Genomic DNA, 25,055 nt, shown 5'->3' on the forward strand with positions numbered 1-25,055 from the left:
TAATAAATACAACAAATTCCTCTTATACACACATCATCACAAGGTCAGCAAGCTTTTGTCAGAACTCACCGAAAGAACTATACATTACCTGTGCTATATCCCTTATTCTACACCAAAGCTTTTTGAAGAAGTGTGCAGAACTAGCTAACTTTCTTGTCTACTGGAACAAACAGTTGTTCTCTACATATACAAGGAACAGTATTTTGCTTCTTTGCAGAAATGCAAAAATAGACTCAAAGTGATCATTCAGGAAATTGCCTAATGCGAAGGAGGCACCCTTCAAACCTATTTTCAGCAAACAAAAGCATGGGCTGTGATTACTTTTCTCACATGGTGAGAATGAAATACACTGTTCTTTGTTTTCCCCTCTACATATTTATTTTGGAATACAACTTTTCATTCCCAGTTTAGCCTTTAACTGCTTCCTGAGTGACAAATGGTGTGCTGTGGGGAAAGCAGCTTTACCTTAGACTGAAATTCTCAGCCAGCTTCACCCTCCCCTGCCTGGCTTTATTTACAGCCACACCTTGCATTACCAAGTCTTGAGCCTGCACAAAGTGCCTGCAGAAATGCTGCCGATTCAGAACGCTTCACCTACACTGAGACAGCCTGCTACACCCACTTCAAACAGGGGTAGGTGGCTCTGCAAGACAAATAGCAGGGTAGCAGCAAACCTCTGTTATAATTCTTGTTACGGCTTTGGGAATCAACTCTTTAAAAAAAAATAAAATTGATAAGAACAAAACATTAAAAAGCCAAAAGCTCTTCTCTCACCCACAAGAAAACATTAAAATCATATGTAGTGTAATTACTCACTTGAATAAACCACGATGTTCCAACATATCCCTCCTTAAGTGAAATGTCATCTATACCACATACTTTATAACTGAACATCACGAGCGAGAGGAATTTTTGTACAGCATTAAGGAAAACGTGACCAAGATTAAAAAGGAAGTGGTGAAATTCTGATGCTCCTTCCTGAGCTGGGCACTGGCAAAACGCTACAACTTCCAAGGACACTGCTCTTCCAACTAAACACCAGATTGTAAAGGCATGAATGATGACTGATGCTTCCTCACCAGCTTAAAAGATTCTGGACTGAGGATGCAATCAGAGGGTTCTGTGATGGAGCAAGTAAAAGTGACACAAAATGCTTGAAATCCCTCTGGCAAAAGAGAGGGGCAACAGCCAGATGCTGCACCCTCTGAAGGCAGGCATGGAACTATTGAACGTATTAAATGTAGAGTATGTTGTTTTGTCCTTTCTTCCCTCCCATCTCAAGCAGCCATGTTTACTTTGCTGCAGGGGCTTCAGGAATTTAAATATTCTATATTAAATATTCTTTATTCTGTAACTATTTCTGCTGAATGGATTATCTCCCCTACAGAGTATAAGGAAGCTGAACTCCTGCACAGCACAGATGCTAAATGCTTGCTGGAAGCTTGGAACAGAACAACACTGAAGGATAAACGGTTCCCTTACCAGCTCAAATACCTGTTGCCATTAGAATTTAAAAGCCAGAAAATATTTGAGTGGAAAATAAGTCTAAATAAGCAAAGAAGAAAGCAAAACCACACAGGGAATTAGAAGTCAAAACAAGGCTGAGGATGTTAAGTCTGTACTGAGGATGCAACGTTTTTACTTTTTCACTTTTTGAGTTTGGAAGTAATGGAGTGTTTTTAAAAATGTAAAAATACCTGACAGGTGCATTTATATGGCTATTTATAATGTCTAAAAACAAACCAAAACCCATCCTCATAACAAATCATATGGGCACAGTATTCTGTTAATTCCATCACAGCCATATTGTGAAACAAGTCACCTCTCAAAACATCTGAAAATAATATTCACACATGTGAATTATGTGAAGTGTGTGATATTTGGCTTTTTGGATTAAGTGATGTAAAATTATTTCTGTGGCACCTAATTTTAATTAATTTCTTTGTTTTTAAAAGCATGTATAAATAACACAACACTTAACAGAGCTAACATTTATTTTCTTAGCTGAGAGAACTATCTGAAATAACTGTAAAGTTTAGTCCTTTGAAGAGATAACTAGTTTCATGATATGACTGAAATATATACTGCAGGTTCTCTAATGAACAGAAGAATGAGGGTAGGCTATGAATTTTTTTATGGACATCCCATCTCTGCAAACATCAAAGACTTATCAGTCTTTGTTTATCAACAACTTTTTTCTTTTCAATAACTTGCCCTACACGCATTTGCAGTGGGTGACCTGAGGAAGTAGTTTATGTGGAAGGGAGATCCTGGGAGTTTCCAGGTAAACAGCATCTGCAGGACAGGTTTGCCAAACGTGGCATCACTCACAGACAGCTCTATGATGCTGTAGAGGTTTGATGCCTGTGATCTCTGACAAGGAGCCAACATGTCCTGTGCATGCTTCAGATATTCCCAGCAAGCAGCCAGGCGATCTTGCCTGTTACAAGCAGCAGAGGAAAGACTCATGCCAGGCCCCAGTGAGGAAGGGAAAAAGTCACTGTAGGCCATAAGTTGCAATGCCAGAAGAAGACCACACTTTCAGCTTTGACAGAGAAGCGATCTGCGAAATGAAAAAAAAAAAAAAAAGCACAAAAGCAACAGAGCAAACTACTGCAGCTCTAATAAGGCAGATCAACATTTCGTACACTGATGGTGCAAGGGGTTGCATTAACAGTAAGTCCAGCAGGACTGACTGACAGAATGGTGAAGTGCTCTAGCTCCATCTCCTCTGGGTGCGACAGTTATCCATCACCAGCTGGCTGGAACAAAGGGGGAGAACAGTGCTGATAGACGGAAGAAAGGAACAAGATCCTGCAGTGTTTGTGGTCCTGCTATCAAGCTGGAAGTGAGCCAGAAGAGTGACAAGACCTCTGGTCCTTCAACTTCCTTATTAGAACTGACTCAGCTTGGGTAAGATCTCAAGTTGCCTCAAGGCTTATGAACCTCACAAGGCCAACTTGCAGGGTCATGAAGTCCCAAAGCAAGGCCAGGATGGAAAACCCCATTCTTGGGATCCATCCCAGCAGACCAAGACTCACTGCAGCACAGGAGGATGCAAGGTCACTTAAGAAAACACCTACCCTGTAATCTTGGTAACCAGCATGAACATGCCTGAGAATGAGCCTGCAGGAAGTACCTCTGGCAAGACAGTGGCATTTGAGCGGAGACCTAACGCCAGATACACAGCCGGACTGAGGAGGAAGGAATTGCTCCTCAACTACAAGAAATGGCTGAAAAGAAATAGAAACTGAAAGATCACTGGAGAAAAATCAAAATAGAATGAAATCCAGAGCCCTCCTGCCCCCAGACCCTAGCTCCAGCCCAGGGCACTGGAGAGGAACCACAATGCTCATCACAGAAGTTTTGCTTTGTATAAACTACACCTCTTTATTATTATAGTTACCAACAGGACATTGCTGGACAACATTTCCCATGGATGACTGCACTTTTTGAGAGTACATATAACAGAATATCTAGAATGCCAAGTTTTGTCATGACTACAACAAACATTTTATGTAAAAAACTGAAGAGTAAAAAATGGTCATCTGAAATGCCTGCAGCTGTGCTAACACCCGCCTGCAAATATCCACACACCACAAACAACATCTCAGTGAGAAAGCTTCAAGCTTGGAATGAAACAACATTAGTGGGAGAAAAATAAATGGAAAAAGATGTCCTCTTGCTTTTTCCCCCCTTTCACTGCTTTGGATGTACACATTGTCAAGCCTTTGAGCTTTGTTTAATTATTTTGTGTAGGGGACCGCAGTCCTCTGAGTGTTTGTGTGTGCATGCGGAGTGAACATAGAGCAAAATTCCGTAGCTACACAAACAAGTTAATAGGACTTGTAAACTACTGAACTGTTCCTCAGCTTCCACTGTTTCAGTTTCTCATTCCTCAAAACTCAATAAATCCAATACCAAACCACTGAGGAATTCTCTATCTGCTTCAATAAACATCATCTGATTAATGATAAGAAGAATGACATGGGGTGGTATTACCAAGAAGACCCATGCAGTGCAACATATTTTATCCGTCCCACTGGAAAAAAAAAACAGTTTTACTGAGAACAGTACTGCCTAGCAATGGTAGACCCTCAGAGTGGGAATTCGAGGATGCCATTACCGTATTTGTGGTCTGTCTGAGGGCTGTACAGATCTGCTGGCTTTTATCTCCCCCAAGTGGCCAAGCGAGTCCATAAGTCTGCCTTAGAGAAGCAGCTTCTTCCCTCTAGAGCATCTTCTACAGTGTCAGACGAAAAGGTTAGTGGTGGACTAAGGAAAGTTCAAAGCTGAACAAAAATTCATTAAGGAAGCACAGGAATAGCCCAGTCTCAAAAGTAACTCACTTACTCCACATATTCCCACATAACTCCTAAACTCAATTCTGAACTCCCTTTCCAGCTGAATAAACTGAATAAACTATAACTTGAAATAGTACCCATGTTTGACAGTTTACAAGTGGGTTTAATCACCTTGGTACAGATTTACTAATAATTTATAACCCAATTTGTCTTTGAAATAACTAATATTTCAAGCACCTGACATCAAAGGTATCTCAACTAGTATAATCTCACTGCAATTAATAGCCTCAAACCATTCAATTGCCATCTATCACTACTTCTCAAACAGCACTGATTACAGTTACTTTCCATTTTTCTTTAATACCTCCTGTAAATTAAGTGTAAATAAGCAAATACCCTTCACCCTTTTAGTTATATGTAGCTTTTAAGAAAATGGTGAAAAGGGTATGGAAAGAGGAAATCCTTACTGTTATTTCAGCTATACTCTAAATCTGTTACAAACATTAACGTGGCTGCAGGCGAGTTCAGACAGGATACAAACGACTGTCCTCCACTTTGCTCTTTCCTTCAATCATTAAAGTTTACTTAATATTCATGAAAAATACTTTATATCCCTGGAAGCTAAAAGCCTCTCTTCATGCACAGAACAATTACACCTCTGGCTGTACCATAAATTACCTACACTGTCAGGACAACATACTTATAACCTTATCTGGAAGACCAATCCTAGATGTGAGAGAAGAGATTTATTTTCATGCCTAATAATTAGTAAAAATGCTTTGCTGTTTATTTAAGTTATAAAGAGCGCTCTTTATTTATGTTTGTTGAATATTACCATGATCACTAGGAAATCTTTCAAAGTCAGTGAAAATTTTGAAATGGGGAATTTCCACTGATGTTTGTGCTTACTGCTCACACACACTGAATTTCCCAAGAGATATATATGCAATTTTGTGATTGATCTTCCCAAGGAAAGGTCTAGCTGGAGGCAGCTGGCTTGGGCTGGGAAAAAGCAGTCACCAAACAGGCATCTTTCTCATTATGACAGGCAAGGGTGGCACTGAAGGTGATATTAAAACACTCTTCCTGGCTTGTCAAAGCTGTCCCTGCAACTGGGATGAAACACGCACAGCTTTCCACAAACTGAAGTTCAAACGTACATGTTAATTTCCCCTCTAATTGGAAAAAAAACCAAGTAGACTTTTGTGGAAACAATTTATGAATTACAGCTTTGGCTTCAGGCATACCCTTATGGATCCACTGCTGTTTTATGCTCACAACTTTATTTATTTCTTATGGGAGGTGCTGTGCACTACAACAGCTAAGACTAAAGGAGCTGTTTTAGTCCAATTCCTGTTCTCACCCTGCAGAAGTTTTCAGAAAAAATCATGATGCTGATTGACATTGCAGTGTTTATCTATTCCCAAAGCAGTTTTTTCTCCCATGAGGTAAGAGCAAGACCCTTCCTAGATTCAGTAGGAAATACAGTAAAGACCCATAAATAAAAATATCCTTTTGATTTAAAAAAAGATTTTAAATATTTTGATCTTAAAAAATAAGGCTAAAACAAATATGTTTAAAATCTGAAAGCTGACAAGGATAGAAATCTCTGCTTATTACTACTTAATGTCACTTTCTACACCAGAAATAATCTGCAGCACATATATCAGAGAGCAGTCATATGGTTACTTTTAAGAGAGAACAATGGAAATTACAGTTTGGCAAGCATATACCATGATCAAACTAAACACTGCTTTTCTGCTCTGTATAATTTACATACACAGAATTTGCTTTTTAAACAACATTGGCATTTGGAATTTGTTTATATAATAATAAAACCAGACAGCATTACTCCTATCAGGTTCCCTAGGTCTTTGTTCATCTATACAATAATGATATCCTTAGTTTGCTGCAGTAGTTGTAAAGTTTCTCTGTAACCAGTTCCTGTGTAAAAGAACGGAGTGCACAGGTAAAAGAACAAAACAAAAAATAAAGTCCTTAACTCACTACTGTTAAGAGCAGCTTTCAGTTTTGTAAACTAAGTCACTGCTGATGCTTGTTAATATGGTAGCAGAAAACAGTATTAGCCCTAGTAATTCAAGTTAGGTTTGCAGCAATTTCCAACCTATGTCAACTGGCCCTCAACCTCAAGAAAAAGCAAACTGAACAGCAATGGTCAAATACCAAAGAGAACAATCACTGGATCTCACTTTGTTCTCACTATGCACAAGCTGAGTAACAGCTGCCCTTTGTGTTCATCCTTTTGTGCATCAGATACACAAAAAAAGAAGAAAGAACTAACTCTTTAGCAGCTACATGCCCCAGTATGCACTGTACAGGTGACTTCATGCCCATCATACAATGAATACTGCACCATGGAAGTGGAAGCACAAACAGCAAGGTGGGTAAGTGGCTTTTTAATATTATTATATTGCGTATTTCTCCTACATAAGTTTTACAGTGTATCTGTACACCAACTGTGTATAATGTAAAAGCTGTGCAATATAATAAAGAAAAATGCCACTTACCTGACTTTCCATAATTTGGTCTACAAGAATTCAGTCTCACTAGTATGCTAAATATTAGGATGTCATAGGAGAGCAAAGAGTCAGTCTTTTGATGACGAAGAATGTCATGTAGCCTAAAAAAAAAATTACAAAGAGTTTTTGCTTCTCTAAAGGAAAAAACGGACTATATTAACTTCCTGTTAAGCCAATCATTTATTCTTTCCTTCGAATGAAACAGAAGGTGTTCCTGCCACTTTTTGTTACTCTTTCATAGGTGTTTCTGCTACTCCCCATACCATTTCTACATTCCTTCAAAACAGAGCCACTAATTTTTCCCAAATGTTTTTCTTAAATGAGATTTCTCTGTTGATAAATAAAGATACATCCAATATACACACCACGTTCTAAATCTATCTAAACCACATTCAGGGGCAGGAACATGGGTAAGAAAGTTAGAGGAATTTCATAGCCAGATGCAGAAAACTACTGTTGATAGCCAAAATAGTTGTTTCTAAAACTACAGAAAATTTATTGCAGCTTTAGAAGACTGTTTAGGTGTTAAGTCAGGCTCATATATTAAGAATACACACACACCCCCCTTGGATTTAGAGAATGCACCAGGCCTGCAAGTACCTTGACACAGCATGATAAGTAAAATTAATGAAAAAGTGATTTATAAAGGACAAAAATAAATCCCTAACAAGAGCAAACAAGCCCCCAAAGCCCTACCAAATTCCAGAAGGCTGAACTGCAGTGTGCTATCAATAGAATTTACACATCAAATACTGTTTAAAAAAATTAAAATCACTTACCATTTACATACACACAATACAATGAGATTTACTGAAATACTGATACATAAAACAACAGTAAGAGCTCTAAGATCCTCTTAGTGCAATGAAAGCTGAATTGGTGGGAAAAAGTAGATTCAATTTTCTATAGAGGTGTAACATACTTGTGCTCAATAATCGGGCTAGACAGATAGCTAATGCCCAAATCTACAGCATCCTTTGATAAAGCGTAAAGAAACCTCAGGTACAGAACATTGTATGGAGGCAAAATTCAGCCATCTTCTGACTGAGGTCAACTGAAAACTAGCTTTACACATGAGATCAATAAGAAAATGAGTAACATTCCTAGCCTGATACTATCTGTGCAGGGGTAAGATACTGTTGATTCTTCCAAACCAACAGTATGGTTTACAATGCTTTAATTTCCTTCTTATTCCCAATATATCCAATTCAAATAGAACAGACCTCTATTATGTAAAACTGGGTAAAAACCTTGGGTTTTGGGGTAGACTACAGCAATATGTTTTCCTCTGATGTTATACAGTACTCCAGTTTTATGTTTCTCGACATTTGCATGAAGTCAAGTTTTACAAAGACTATGTGCCAATGAAATAACAAAGGCTGAAATTTAGGTTCATATTCAATTCTACACAAATTCCCAACAGAACTAAGAATACAATATTACACAGTATTACACAAACAGAAAACTCTTACTGTGTCTCTGTAATGTCTGGCCAAAATCTTTCCACATTTGGTGCTTTTCAGCAATAATCAGGGAATTCATTAGCAATGCTCACAAGCTTTAGAATTATTTGTTAGGTGTCTATTGCTTATTAGGGTTTCCATCCCCAGAAACTTAAAGGAAGCAGAACTCAAAACTGAGGAAGGACAAAGTAAACATGAGTTTGTTCACAGATTACACAGGAAGTAAACCAAACTCTTTGTTCTCAAGGGCCCTAAATTTATGAACTTTAAATCCAAACTATTTAAGTGCTCTAAAGCAAAGCTGAAAAGGTAAAAGACATTTCCTAGAAGAAAAATGTACTTACAGCACTCAACACCAAAAAGTATCTTCATACTAAGCGACCCTTAAACCATCTTCATCGCATATATGCAACTGAAGAATTACCTGTTTTAAAAAGGTAGAATCCAAAACAACAGGTAAAGACAAAAAGGATAAATGATGTTCTACACTGCTGAAGTTTGTGGCAGACACAGAATTAAAAGGTGATTTTTCTAAACTTCTGTTCCTTGAAACTAAACACTGGATTATCTCAAAGCCTTTGCAAGTTTCTTAGATATCAAAACCCAAACATGCATAAATACACACCACTTTTCCACTCAGCTATAGGGCAAAGGCATTACATTATTTTACTCTTGCAAAGTTTTATTAATATCACTTAAATGTTTTCTTTCATCTCAGGAGAGACCTTCTTCCCAGTATCATGTGTTTCACATTTGTTTTTTATCTATGACATTGCTCTCCATGCATCCTCTCTCTGACGGCTACCATTTAGTATAGGTTACTGCAGAAACACCTGTAACTAATCTATAGTTGTGTTATAGAGGCATGGTCCTTACACATGGGTTTCAATATTTCAAAGGAAAAGTTTTGGGCAGATATGGCTTCATATTTCAGGAATTTCAGCCCTGCCTCTTACATAAACCTTCTTTTGACCAGAAGCTGCTCTTCTACTTTTTATTTTCTTCTCTTTTAAAACTTGGATTGAAGGATAATAAGGTTTAAGATTAAGGTTTAAAATAATTTGGAGGTGGATAAGCACATACATGGAACACCCAAAAGAAAGGACAGTACAGCACAGTACCTAAATAAGAACAGACTACCCAAAGCCATTTAAGATATGAGCAGAATTGCAAGAGCAGCTCCAGTGGAGGTAAAACCTCTTTGTGCAGTCTTCACAATCAGCATCCAGCGCGCAAAAAACATGTGAAATGTTTACAGCTTTGTTTGCTTTTTACCTTCCGATTGATCCTGGGATTAACAATCACGCCATGAAACCAAAGGTAAAAAAGTCCAGTGGAAGATATGATGCAGGACTTGACATTCATCCCTTATCTGGCCAAAAGCCTAGCATTTCCAAATCAGAAATATCTGCAATTGATTCTTTCAATATAGGACTATTTCCAGAACAGATACTGCTTAAATGGCTCTTGATAACATAGAATTTACATTGTCCCCCTCAATGTGACTTCTACCAACTGCCTGGTTATCTAATACTACCAAAAGAAAACAGATAGAAATCTGAAATGCCCCCATTATTACTCTGAAGAAATGGCACTGAAAGCTTCTTTCTGTCAGATCAGGAGATCAAGCTCTCAGTTCTTCCAAAAATTTTAGATGGGATTGGCAAATATTTAATGTTTTTTTACTACAAAAGCAGCTGTTCAACACCATTCTTAACATTCTTAACAACACAGAGAGTAGTGTCAAGCAAAACATTTACAAGTAAGTTTAACAATACCACAGGTTAAAATATCAGGTTGAAACACCAAGTCTTTTTAATCCCATATTCAAATCTACTCAACTCTTACTTTCTGTGCAAGGAAAAAGAGATGAAACTTTCTATTATTTACCACAGTGAGGGACAGTCTGCCTAGAAATTAAAAAACTTAATGCTAAATTTCTGTCTCCATATTCCAAAAAGCCCAGATGTTAACTTCAGTGAGTTTGCCTAACTATTGCATCCATATCCTCCATTGGGCTATCTCATATCCCACGTTGTGTAGTTTGACATGTGGTTGTAATAGCTAGGGTAGAATTGTTATGTGGAATTGAACATTTTTGCAAGAGTGGCAGGGTTTCAAAATGTTGTATCTAGGCTAGTAAGTGTTAAATACCATTTGACGGATCTGAAAACAGACTGATTCACATGTACTATTACAATTCATACAGCACTTCAGAAGCTTCAGGCTACTAGCAATTCATACACAAAAACTTCCAAGAATTGGCAAGAATGCTAGGTTTTACTTTTGCTGTTTTACCAAAACCCTTGAAAGAAACTTATCACTACTTCAAAGCTGAGATCTACAGGAGAACTAAGGGAAAAGTCATCTCAAACACCAGAACTTTTCTCTAAATAACTCATGTCAGATTATTAGTTTAGTTGAAAAAAAGTCACAATAACCAAAGGGCTATCTGATTATTTATCCCATGTTCTACGGTTAATGCACAAGCAAAGCATTATAAATCAAACCTGGATTTTGGAAAACTTCACATCTCTACAACTGAAAGTCAAGTTTGGAAAGCAAATTCCAGATCCTACCATCGTGTGATGTACATTCTGATCTTTTCAAAGCACAGCCTAACTATTAATTATAGTAGGAACTCTCACACACAAATGTTTCATTATTTAATTTACAAAGCAATCTGATCATGTCTCACAATGACTCAGAGCAACATTAACCTATGTCAGAAACTGCAAGCTCAAACCACAGCAGGCTTCGGAATCAAGCTTTTTGAAGTGTTTCAGGTCAGTAACATCATTTTATCTCAGGACCATTCTGCTTCAAAGCAGCTGCATTGCATCTCTGATATCAGAAATTAGTTCCCTCTGGCAGCAGCAGGAAATATAAATTAAAATCCGTATGTCATAAGTAAAAAGCAATGAGCAGTTATTGATCAGGAGTGACCTCCTTCCACATGCTTGCATGTTGGATGGGAGAAACTCCACACAGTGCAGAAGTCATGGTTTTTATCACTGAAGTTCATTAGGTGTGCTGGCATCGCTGTATACATCCCACCAGCACCATATGATGCATGGCTCAGAGTAGACATATCGAGAGTAATTAAAAAGAAAAAAAGAAATTATGAGAAATATTAAAGTGGGTGAAATGTTATGACTGAAGATCATCATCTGTTGTTTTTAATTACTGAAGCAGAATTAGCACAGGTATGCAAGCAATCCCATGCAATGTCAAAACTGCCTGCATGCTGTAGGGTAGCCCTGATGGAATTCTGCTTGCCATGGAGGTTGAAGGTGGGCAGAATACAGCTGCATGCATTTCAGAACTGGCATTGCCTTTGTAAAACATCTTTTGCTGCTCCTCCTTTCCAGTCAATTGCAGGTGGGCGAGAGGACATATTCCACTGTACATATGTTAACTGAGTATGCAAATAAGCAGCTGAATATCCATGCCAGTAATTTTCTTCTGTACAGAGACTGGGTTCTTTGTCCGCAATGAATGCCATGGAAAATTGTCAATGTCTGCATGTGGCTGGAGACAGACAAAAAATACCCCATGCATGACACTTCAGAAATACAGGGCCCCAGAGAAAGACAGAGAAGCGTCAAGGGGAAGATAATGGACCAGGAGGGTGAAGAAGATGGGTAAATGTGAAGTCAGTCAGGGTGTGGGAAGCCAGATGGGAATACCAAGCAGAAGCACTCAGCTATAGACAGGTTGGTCCTTTGAAACTGCAAAGGCATGAGCTACCAATTGTGCTGAGGTAGGGGAACATGAATTAATACTTTGTGTACACAACCAAAAAATCCTGTCTAGCACCACACCTAAAAGACTGGTCCATAGTCACCCCAAAATACCGATCATGTGATCCAGTTACAATGTTTTAAACTACCTCTTCATTTGTTAAGAAGGACCAGCCATGATGTACACAGCTCCTGACATGCCACCACTACAAACAGAAACTTGGTATTTTAGACAGCAGGTCCCATTGGAAAAAGGAGGAAACTGCATCTAGAAATTTAGTGTACAGCTAGTGCAACTCACACAGAGTTGATGGTGAAGCTGCACTGGGTCTCTCATAGTCACATAGAATTATACGGACAACCACGATCACAGCACTCTGCATTTGCATTTATTTACTGTACTGAACTACTTCCAGTACAGTAGTAACAGATCTACCAGTAGCACGCTAAGCATAAATTCGCATTCATACAAGAAACATCACAGTAACAATGCTGTTCTGAAAGTCATGCTACAAAAAAAAGATGTGGTATCAACCTAAAAGTACAGGACTTCGTACATACGCCTCACTGTGATGAGCTGCAATTTGTCATTTTTTCGTGAAACATAGGACAGTGGGTATTTAGCATCTCTCCCCATGTGCCCAAGAAAACCCTTTAGCTGTGCATCTATTCTATAACCCTAAAAGCACTAATCCAAAATGAACTAACCATTGCTTGTTTAGAGGCTGAATCTAATGCATAAACATTGGATGAGAATTAAGGAAGGGAAATAAAGCCCCCAGTAATTCTGCAATTAAGACAGGCTATGCTTTTATTCCTTTTGTTGAAGAGACTCAGGAAAGCATTACTGTAAAAACATGTTAAAATGAGAAGCAAATGGCATTTAAAACAGCTTCACTTCCTACTTGGGGTAGACCTGAGAGCAAGGGGAGCAAATGTGTAGGAAGCAGAGTGCTTGAAGAAAGAAATAAAAGCACAGTAGCCGGCACTTCTCTGCAATAATATTATCAGCCTGCTGAGAGCAATTACAATAGCACAGACAGCACTTGCTTTATTGTGACCTTATTGAATTAAATCTGAGGAAAAAACCTCTGAGATTCAGCAGGGAATTTATTAGAAAATTTTAATGCCAACTTAAATTTGATCCAAAGGCCTCAGTATTAAAGGTCATATCCATTACTATATGGTGAGAAACCCTGGATCTCTCTGTTCTTATGTTCCACCCTTTCTCAGTTTTGTTTTCTTTTGTAAGAGTAGGTCAGACTCTCCTTCTCTCAGCTTTGCAGCACTCTGTATTACAGGTACAAGACTGCTATTTATATTTTAAAAAGCCTTAGCCAGCAAGTCAAATAAAGAACTTCACTCTAAATGAAAAGTTGAAAATGAAAACGAAAGTCAAGCAGCACTGATGAAACCAGTGTGTTATACAGCCAGATTTTACCACCTTACATGGATATACAAAACACATAACCTGATCTTCACTGAATTACCTGCCACTACTTCCAGAGCAAATGTCATCATGACAGAGGAGTTAGGTATGAACTTACTACTGACTTGCACAGAATGGTAAAAGCTGTGTGGCGTTTTTTAAAAAACAAATTCTTAACCCTCGAACACTAAGCTTTGAAAGTGTAAGTACCATCACTGAAGTCCGATCAGCTGAGCTTCAATGGCTCCTGGTTTGTATGCTAGCAAGCACAACAGTGCAGCGATTACTGGGCAATTCTTCAAAACCCATCATTCCCCTACCCAGAACTTTCAGCTTTACAACATAAGATGCATATACCAAGCACCTGTGAAAAATATAAAGCGCACTGTGTAGCTCAAGAATAACTCCCCGAAGGAAGTGTGGCCCACAGACTGGCAGGATAGTTGCATAAAGTTACTCTTCTTTTAGCTGAAGATTTAGGAAAGAGAAACACATATGGCCTGAGCTTTACCAAAAGACCACAAGCTCTACTTTAACACTGTACTGATTTTTTTCAAATATGAAACTGTATTAGAGGGAAAAAGCTCATGTTACTGAGTGCTTATGTAATATCGCAGCTTACATTCTAGTGACTTCCAGAGTACCTTGAGCTCTTAAACACTCGTATTAGTCAGCAGAAATGTGTGAGCACAAGTCCAGATCCCTGCTATCAATCTGCGAAGGTATACTCTGAAGGAAACAGCCATCCTCTCTTTTCAACCTAAAAGGAACATATATTCTGGATATTCTTTACACTCCTTACTTTCTCAGTAGCCTCAGTATTCCCCCAATGTAAGCTGTCTGAGCTAAGAAGGTTAAAAAAGTTTCCTGTAACCAGGCTCACTTAGGTTTCAAAATATATCCTACTTGATGACCTGGTAGCAGCAATTTCAGCCTTCCTCAAAAGTACTGGAAAACCTTGAACGAGTTTAACCTACTGTTCCAGCTATGGTGGCATTAAAGTATCTTTTTGGGGGACAGTGCATGAAAATAACCTTTTCTGAACTTGATTCAGACAAGATTTTACACATTTCATGCTAACAGCCTGTATTGGGTTTGGGTTTGCATGGCAAGGTTTTGGTAGCAGGGGGGCTACAGGGATGGGTTCTGTGAGAAGGTGCCAGAAGCTTCCCCCATGCCTGACAGAGCCCATGCCAGCCAGCTCCGAGATGGACCCGCTGCTGGCCAAGGCTGAGCCCATCAGTGACAGTGGCAGCGGCTCTGGGGTGACATATTTAAGAAGGGGAGAAAGAAAACTGCCACTGCAGCCGGAGAGAGGAGTGAGACTGGGAGAGCGACCGCCCTGCAGCCCCCCGGGCCAGGGCAGGAGGAGGCAGGGGGGCTCCAGGCGCTGGAGCAGAGGTTCCCCGGCAGCCCGCGGTGAAGCCCCCGGCCGGGCAGGCTGTGCCCCCAGCCCGGGGAGCCCCCGGGGGAGCAGATCCCCCCCCGCAGCCCGTGGGAACCCCACGCCGGGGCAGGGGCAGGGGGTGAGGAGCCCCCCGAGGGGCAGGAGCAGCAGGGACAGCTGTGATGGACTGACCGCAGCCCCCATGCCCCGTCCCCTGCGCCGCTGGCGGGGAGGGGGGACAGAAATCGGGAATAAAGTTAAGTTCAGGAAGAAGCAAGGGGTGGGGGGAAGGTGTTTTTAAGTATTTATTTTTATTTCTCATTACTCTACTCTGATGTGATTGGTAATAAACTAATTTCCCCGAGCAGAGTCTGCTTTGCCCGTGACAGTAACTGCAGAGGGATCTCCCTGTCCTTATCCCGACCCACGAGCCGTTGGTTACATTTTCTCTCCCCTGTGCAGCTGGGGAGGGCAGTGACAGAGCGGCTCCGGTGGGCACCTGGCATCCAGCCAGCGTCATCCCACCACACAGCCAAACTAAATTTATTTTCATGTACCTCAGGTATCTTAGCAGGTTTGAAACCAAAAGGGCAAATACAATTTGAATGCCACTGAAAGGTCACCACTTCTTAAAGACTCGTGCTCATACATTCATATGCTGACCCAAGCTCAGCCTCCAAGACATGGATGCAGACAACCAGTAACTCAGAACCTGTGCAGCAGTGTCTGGGCTGACAATCTGTATCAGCAGCACCCCGGGATGCCAGCTTTTGAAACGGAATATAACTTATTCACACAAGCACCCTACTGCAAAGCCCTCTACACGCAACATGAACGTACTTCATCTGCCATGCTAAATAAAGCGTTGATGGTTTTTTCTTCAGAATTGCTTCGGAACCTTTCACAAAGAGATTGATTACACATCCTTGCTTTAATGCAATTTGATTTGGTAACCACTGTAATTTTGTTTGTTAGATAGCTGTGTCTTATCAGTCCTCTCTCATTCAAAGAAAGGGAGAGGCTTAATTTATTACTTTTCACATTTACAAGAAGTCAACAAAATGGCTGCTAGACTAAAACGGAAACATCTAATACTTTGTCTTTTCATATAAAACTAGCCTTGATGTTAGAGAACAGACATTTGTACACTGACAACAAAATCTCTGGGCCTGATATATATATTTTTAGGACCTGGGCAACACATGATTTCTTCAGTTAGTAAGAGGAGGACAGGAATTACAGAAATTTCAGTCATGACACTGGGTAGGACAGTGTCAGGCTTCATATTACTGTTTAACTCACCTGTTTGCCAGCTGCCTCTCATACAAGATCAAAGAAGTGAAGGAAAAACTATCAATGTATTAACAATAGTTTTCAACTAACAGTATCGTACTTGAAATACATAGAAATACAGTATTTTAGAGTACTAAGCCAGAGTACGATGTGAGGATGGATCCAGGATGGAGAAGAAGAAAGGCAAGAGTAATGGGATGCAGACACATCTGATCTTGAATAGTTCAAATGACAGGGAACTTTGCTACCTGCATCAAGATTTGGAAGTTTAAATCAGTCTTTTTGCTTCCTAGGACTGAGATCCTGGTGACTTTTTTACTCACCTCTTGATAAAGGGGGTTTGTTAACATGAGGTATACAAATATTCTTTTCCTACTGTTTCAACTGATTAGAGGTTAGTCATATTTATTCTCCAGCTCTTCCAACTCCTCACTTGTTATTCTTTCCTAAAATAAGCATTTGTTTTTCTAAACTCATTTTCAAATTAAGCAAATGGTGTAACTCTAACTCCATGTAAAATGTATTTAATTCTACAACATTTCAGATAACTAGTCAACAGTTCCTTCTGCAAGTAGCATTGTAAAATTAGGCCCTACACAGTATGATATTAAAATAATTAATTTAATATCATATTTAACAACGTTACTGACTTTTTTTTGAATTTTTGTATGTATATGTATGTTTACTTGAAAAAACGCAGTTCACCTTTAGGATCTGAATCAAAAAGGCAAGTAAAATTGCAAAAACCACAGAGCGCTGCTTCCCTACTTCTTTCTTTTCCTATCCGGGTTTTCACACTGGCTCTCACTTAACTGGAAAATAACAGCATTAAGTCTTTCTTCACTGCTCATTAGGCAGGGGTTTTAATTTTTATATTGTCTTCAGTGTGGCCCATAAAACATGGTAAGACTGTCAAACAATGTGGTCAGCATCCTGCCAGCCTTCTAAGCAGATATTCTTCTCCAGTCTACTGCTACTTGGATCTAAAGGGGAGAAAAGCAGAGAGTGAGGCAGATGATAAAGGGATACCTACAGAGACAGCCAGTGCTGTAAGACTTGGAACACCATGCTTTAATTCCTGCTGTAAGCATATTTTGGGGATCTGGGCAAACAATTTAGTTCCCTATGTGCCAAAGTCTTTAAATATATGCTTGAATTTAAACAGAAGTAGCCTCCTTCATTTCCATCTCTGTATCTTAAGGACGGGCATGTTGTGAAATGCCTAGTTAAAATCAGGGTTCCTTCATTTCCCAGACCTCACTACTACCTCTGTGAAGGAGCAGTGGTACTAGTAATTCTCTCTGCCCTCTGCCTTGCTTGTAAAGCTGAGGGGAAAGAGGCCCAGCCATGACAAGTCCCTTGGGATGGCACAACCAATGTACATATACTGTCATACTCACAAAATTATTAGTGATAAAACCAGCACTTTGAAAAGACTTACGTCCTTTTTTAACCCATAAACCATACCATACATATGGTAAAGGTATTTTACTGTCAATGGGTTAGTTCTTCAGTATTCTACAGCACAACTTTGCATACCAATTTTTTCTCCTCTTCCTCCATGAGCATATGCACAAATCATTTAAAAGCAATTTACAACCCATCAAACTACTTAAGGAGACTCTTAAAAGTCTAATGTATGAAGTTAACCATTGGCATGATTTATTATTGAAGTTCCACTGTTATAACTTGACAATTAAGAAATATTGATAAATGTAAACACATTATTGATGTCAATTAAAAAACACAAGATTGATTAACCTCCCAGAGGTATACTGGCACAAGCAGTTAAGAAAGTAATCACCCCCCATAAGTATTCACTACTGACAAATGTGCATAGAAATTAGACTTCTGTGAGACAAAAAGTACTCTCAATAAAAATTAAGATCACTTGAACATATAACCAAAGCATTGAGTCAACAACAAAACCAACAGAATTACAAACAATATCTGTATTAATGTGAAAGGCTAGGTGATTAGGTAACATAACACTCTCATTAACCATATACTCAGATCAAAACAGGGTAAAAATTACCAAAGCAACTGCTCAGCAAGTGAGCCATGCTCACAGGAGAAAGACTATGAACGTATTATTTAGCCACTACACTGCAATATTCAGAACTGCCCTGGCGAGGGACAAGACCTTGTTTACAGGATAAACAGCCGATCTTTATTTCAAAGTATGTATTTAGGTACATTCTACAGTTGATCAAATTATAAAGGTGAACTCAAAACTCTGCTTAGTAATGGTTCACTTCCTACAAAGCACACAGCCTAGGAAGGACATTCAGGCAGCCTATACCTCGAAGGGGGAAAGCATACATCTGACATACCCCAGAGAGAACAACAACAGGAATCGGTCAATTTGTGATTTAAATGTGACTGGAAGAGTTTGGGCTCCTTTTTTCCTTCTTCTTTTTACTTGCTTTCAGAATTAATGTACTGGCATAATGCCTGTCACCAAGATGAAGGGCACTGCAGCTATAGCTTTTAATGGCCAAAAAAAACCAGGCTCACCTCAGAAAGCACAGAGCTAAAGACAGCAGCAATGCACCAGTACCAAGGAGACTGCGTAAACACTAATTAAACTTCTCACTACATTCTTGTCTAGAAAACAGTTTTCCCTGCTTAAACTTCCAAGGGCTGGATCAGACATGCTGATATTGGAGTCTAGCAACTTTCTTTCCTAAAGTCTGGCCTTTCATCACAACTTCATGGATCAAACATTTCCCTCAAATACAAGCAGCTTACTAGAGACACTAGAGAGAATCAAAATTACTGCAAAAGATATAATTGAAACATAACATGTTGATGATAAAAGCTTCTTTGTTAGAAAGAGCTTTAAGTGAAGGCCATATATGTTTAGGTTTATTGTCAAAGTAAAACTAGATCACTGTGAGTTTACTTGGCTGAAAATTCAGTCAAACAGTATTAGTGACAGTGACATGTCTGGTGCTATGCTAAACCGCAGGGGTATTCAATGGACCCGCAGAGTGGACCCCCAGAAGACTACAATAGATGCAGACACACCAGACAGAGAACCTTGAAGAAGGCTTCTTTTTTTCTCTCTCTCTTTTTTTTTTTTTTTCAGTAACTTTTTCCCCAGATTTTTATTAAATGACAGTTAACATTTGGTGGGGCTTATAAACATTTAATTTTGACAAGCGATTTTAAAATAAGAAAACAACTGGCACCTCTGCAACCAGAATAATGGAAGTTTTAGTGACTGAACCAACAGAAGAAGAATGATGATAGTAAGACGGGGAAATAAAAAGCACTCGTGAAGCCAGATTCTTGGAGCAAACAGGACAAATAGAGCTCTTTGCAGGCTGGCCTTATGCTGAGAATGAAGACGAGAATAAATTCTTTAGACTTGACAAACTACCTGTGGCAGAAACAAAAAAAGGAATCTAATTTAGAGTAGCAGGGGAAGATTTTACATACTGTGTTTTCACTGTGCTGAGAGGAGAAGCATGGCCACCTGAAAGGACAGAAAAGAATGCAAGTAGCTTGAAGAGGAGCTAAAACGCTCCGTCTTCCCTTCCTTAGCTGTAAAGGAGAAAACTCACTAATACGCAGAGAGACTGATGACTGAGCATGGGGGAAGAAAATGTCATTAAAAAACCCAACACTGTGCCACAGCTACAAGACTAGGTGACTTAGTGAGGGCATCAACACCAACACTGTCATCCTGAATTACAGACTGCAGTTCAAGGGCAGCAGAACACAGTCCTGGGAATCTGAGGCACCAGACAAAGCGCCAAAGCTCCTCCTGGAGGGAAGTGTGCCTGCTCAGCTGCAGTGCCATGGAACCTGACACTGTGTCCTTTCAAAAAGCAGTACAAAACCAACGAAGCAAATGAAGGCAAAATAAAACAAAACCAGATTAAAAAAACACCATCAAACTGCAGGAGATCAAAACAGAAGTCACTGTTGTAATTTGTCTCTCTTACTTTTTTCAAAAGTCCTCAAAACAGCAATCCCTTTCATTTCTTCAAGGTCTAGCTGTACTTAAAACTGGTTTACTCCATGATACCACCACTGAAAAGGGATGCTCAGGAGAGATCTATGTTCTGATGTGAACATAAGTCACAATATATATGCAAGCCTTTATAAGGTTATATATTTCATAAATAACACACAAAACTGCCATACTTCTCTTTTTCCTATTGCATAAAGAAAAAGATCCTCTACAAATGTTCTGCTCTGCAGCAGACATCACACAGCAAGAAAGACAAAGTTGCTCAAAGGTTAATATACTTTAATGGTTAGAAACTCAGTCTTCAAACCCTCCCTCAACTGGAACCTGTACAAACCAGATCAGGCATCAACTCAACACAGTGAGATTAGAAACATGGCAGAAGTCCTTTAAGCCATGATCAAAAGTACCAGCACTTATTTGTACCTTCCCTCTCTTGGCAACATTTTATATTTATACTAGGACACACACACACTTGCTGTTACGCACCTCAGCTGGAAGAGGATCCCTTTGAAGTTTTGTTGCAACAGCCACCCTTAAGAACCATATTCATTCACACATCCATCACCACACTGGGCAAGTGGCCCTTGAGACACCAAACACAGGAAAGGAGAAAGCATGAAGAGGGGGGTGCAGATGAACACATCTCCCTGAAAACGTGAGCTTCCCTTGTTTCTGGAGCTTTCTTCAGCACAGACCAGTTCAGTCAGTGCTGCTAACTGTTTTAAGAAGTTACCGAGCAGCCAGGCTGACGAAACTTACTCTTTTCCATGTGGAAGTTTACACCCAGCATTTACTTCATGAGATACAGCATCCTGCCATGCCAAATTGCTCAGTATAGCGTAAGTCCTTTCCCTGTCCTTCAGACAGCCCTACTCTGTGCACAGCATCAGATGCTCAGAGCTCTGGATGCGTTATATAACTACTTACTACTTATGATAAGGCCCCAACCTCACCAGATTAGCCACTAAATACATGTAACAAAAATAATGACACCTCTTTATGACAGATAATTAAAGTATTTTAAAAGCAGCTGCCAACACTCATCAGCATTTTTTTTTTTTTTTTTTTAGGAAAGGTTACTGCATACATCAAATGTTTTACACTAAGGCTCTTAGATCAGAGAGACAAAGCCTCATTCCACATCTGAATTGCCTTTGCTTGTAGCCTAAAGGTTACTTTCAATGCAGGGTCTACTTTGGTATTTAATACTGCAGGCAAAACCTGCCACTTGTAATTTAATCAGCAGGGCAAACAGCAGCAAATCCCGTCTGAAAATACAATCTTGCTCTCCATCAGGAGAGTTAAATGAAAACCTAAGGAGTAACACCGCTCTGGAGACTCACACAGGGGTAACCTGGAGAGACGTGCCAGCTGAAGACAGGTAAAATGTCCATTATACTTACTGTGGACTCAGATGCTAGAAATGAAGCTGACATGACAGCTCTGGGCTTTTGGCATCTGTTACAATACATGCCAAGATGAAAAACCTACTTGAAAAGGCTGGCCGAAGTGGACCTCACTGCTAACATGCCCTGCAACGGGACAAGTTCCAATTCACCTGGTATCTGTTCAAATTTACCAAACCTTTTTCAAAGTCACTCCTATTACATTTTTTTTTCTTTTTTCTGACTACCAGTATTGGAACAGGCTAGCAATAAGAGAAATGCAAGAGGCTCATGCCAACCATTTGCTAAATCCCAGATACCATTGCAGCTATTTAGAAGCATATAGATGCTTGATTGCCTTGAGAAATTGATATGATGCAGTGACTTTTTAAAACTGTTTTAATAGGATATTTGCCCATTGCTTGATTATGCCATATACTTCCTGCTCTTTCTGTGAACGAGGCATCTGAAAACTCTTTCCTGTGCCTTTACTTGCTTTAACAAACTAAATAGCTCTAGTGGTAAGAGTAGTTCTCTCCGAGTATAACATTGTTTTAATCCGGTAGGAACAGTAGGTGCAGCTGTAATAAACAGAAATATATGACACTAGTGAAAAAGCAGCAAACCTGCAAGGACAATCCTGTTACGTAAGAGCTGTAAGTCTATAAACTTTTGCAGAAAAAATACATTTTTGTAGAAAAATGCCATTGTGAAGCTGGAAAAAAAAATTAAATATAATTCAAGAAGCTTTTCAAGAGAAGCAGTAAATTAATCTGTGATTTTAAAATTTCCTTGCAGTGACAAACTTGGTAAGAGGAAACCATATTAGAGCTCCAGCATAACTGGCTGCCAGCAGGACAATGTGACTTGCCAATATCATATACGTTCCTGAACAGCAGTGTGCGTGCTGCACACTGTACCGAGTGCTTGAAGAGCTTTTCCAGCTATTCTTTCCTCTTGGCTTCAAAAGTGTTGCTAACATAATCAAATACATTACACAGTATTTTGCAACTTTCTTATGTATTCATAAAAATTAAGACAGAATATGACCTGTAACCCAAGACTAAAACTACTAGTAAGAATTTTCATAACGAACCTTCTCCTGCTAAGGGCATCCAGCCCCCCAGTGCTTTGCAGCATAAACACAGGGAACTTCAGACACACAGAACGTTTCCTGAAGGTTGACAAGTTCCTTGAGACAGTCAATTCCAATGTCATTCACAACTGTGTAAACTGGTACAAGTCCCCTGAATGCTCAACAATATGCTTTCAGTCCAGAAATACATACACTTTGGCATTTACTAAGTTACCTGCTCTTGCTGCAAATCAATCTTACTTTTACTAGTACTAGATTACAGAAGTGAACTATGAAAAACAATGGGAGTATTTGCTGTTAAAGCCACAAACAATGACCAATAAAATCCAGAGCAGGCGCAGTAACCTAAGGTACTTCTGTCAGTTTTTAGAGCAACTATAATTGAAATTGCTTGTCTTGCTAATATTTATTAAATGTCTTTTAATGTTTATACTATTTTGATTAACAGAAATATGCTTCTTTATGCTGTGGCTATATTATTACCAATTCATATTATGATGAGTGCTGTATTAGTACATTCATTCAGTATAATCTCCACGTCTATTCAACTGTTACCTGAATCTGATATTGCTAAGAGGAGATACTGTTAATGAACCCTCAAGAAGGCACAGTACTTGGATACACACAGCTGCCCTGACAACTGGGCTTGCTAAAAACCAAAAAAATTCAGAGCTGTTCAACTGTTCTTATTTTATACAAATTTCAAAACAAGACCATACTAATTATTTTTACTAGAAATGGCAAATACGGAGAAACACAAGAATATGAAACTGAAATTTCACATTAAGCATGATACAGATTTTTATCAAGGCGTGGTCACAAAGCATTTCGTTAAAAGAAACAGAACTAACATTACTATAATCAATCATTATTGCAAGGATCAGAATGTACTTACAACATGCTGCAAACATGAAAATTGCTGCAAATAGTGTTTATCATTATCAGTGGAACCTTTTTAATAGAGTTTTCATACTTCAAAAATCACATTCCTTCATTCTTCTATCTGAAGGGAGCAGTAAGATATATGGAGACTGAGGAAGAATAACTCAAACTCCAATGAAAAAGAAAAGTTCATCTCTTCCCTGAGAAAATGCTGATGACTATCCAGCTGTAAAGGAAGCAGATCCACACACAGCACACATGGTGCATCTTTTGTCTCATTGCTAAAAGTTTCTGGAAACCATGATTCTCATCAGTTTGGATTATTTAAAGGGACAAATAAAGGCTGCAAAATATCAAAACTGTTTTACCGAAGCATACTCTAGTTGTGTGATGTCAAATTACTACTGATAACAAAGCCTTCAGAGCTGCCAGTAAACCCAAAGTAATCCTTAGTGCGACAAAAAGATGACTGGTAGTTTCCAGCCACAATCTAAAGCTGAGCAGAAAGTACTGTGGAGGAATACATAAGAATGAGATGTCCTATAAATTAAAACATGGATTTCAGTAGAGCACACAGGTCTTAATATAGCTTTTGAATTTCACTTTTATATTTTCAGTTCAATACTTGAGAGACAGCATGACACAAAGAAAACTAGCGAATACTTCAAAACACTAAGTATTCTCCTAATTTCAGAGTGGCTTCTATAAATCTTGAATCTCAGCAACAGCAGTAACATTACAGGGCAAATTCTCTTACCACTAACATATTCCAATAGCAATGGAAACTCACAAATGAAGTCATATTAGCATAGCTGGGGAACAGCTGTTACAATAATCCTCAAAGGACCTCAAGACAGCCTCAAAATTTTTTAAGACTTTCTATTTCAAACTTACTTGTGACAATGCATTTCTCACAATGTCCTTTGCAGGGAAGACACCACAAATTGTACTGTTTACATAGTAAACACACAAAAAATATCTTCACAGCGTTGAGAAAGGAATCAGTTGTTCCTTCCTTTAGCCAGACTATTTTTAAATCGAAACCAATAACAAGCAGAGGACAACTAAGGCAGAGATTAATGTTCCTCCATGCTTTTCAGCTTTATAAAGCTACTTTTATAACATTCAAGCAAATTGTACAGTGACTGACATGAACAAAATGACAGTAATCTGTCACTATTTCACATTTCCCACTAGGCTGATTCAAATAGTTATTTATGAACCTTACACTTCAATGGTCACTTTGATGACTAAACCATAAATTAGAATGTAAAGTGAATATAAATTTGATTTCAGAGTAACAACAAATTGTCAGCAAAGTGGGATATTATTTAATTTCTATCGACACACTATGTAAAAGTCAGCAATACCAAGATGTGCTACATCATAATAAACCCCAAACTTGGCAAAAAAAGAGAAGCATGCTAGATCTTACATTTGCTTCAGTGCTTCTGCATTTAAAAATAAAAGCACTTTATATTTAAAACTAACCAAGCATAATATGAAGTCTTAATAATGTCAGATGACTTCATTACTTAAATGTTCAATTAA

The 25,055-nt window shown here is 38.9% G+C and overlaps 1 protein-coding gene across 6 annotated transcripts in view; it reads right to left on the minus strand.

Moving 5' to 3' along the window:
- Positions 1-25,055, minus strand: part of LYRM4 (LYR motif containing 4) — a 91,818-nt gene that overhangs the window by 39,557 nt on the left and 27,206 nt on the right. For 2 of the 6 annotated variants that reach the window (XR_008821002.1, XR_008821001.1), the window contains one exon: positions 6,833-6,945. The exons of 2 other annotated variants lie outside the window; for them this stretch is intronic. Coding sequence is in view for 1 of the 4 variants with exons in the window: in XM_056333253.1 (XP_056189228.1) it covers positions 8,681-8,731 (51 nt within the window). In the remaining 3 variants the exon portion in view is untranslated. Of the gene's footprint in view, positions 1-6,832; positions 6,946-8,651; positions 8,732-25,055 lie in introns of all 6 variants that reach the window. 2 more of the 6 variants (XR_008821000.1, XM_056333253.1) reach the window with 2 other exon arrangements.

This window comes from Falco biarmicus, chromosome 3 (genome assembly GCF_023638135.1).
Source record: "Falco biarmicus isolate bFalBia1 chromosome 3, bFalBia1.pri, whole genome shotgun sequence".
NCBI lineage: Eukaryota > Metazoa > Chordata > Aves > Falconiformes > Falconidae > Falco > Falco biarmicus.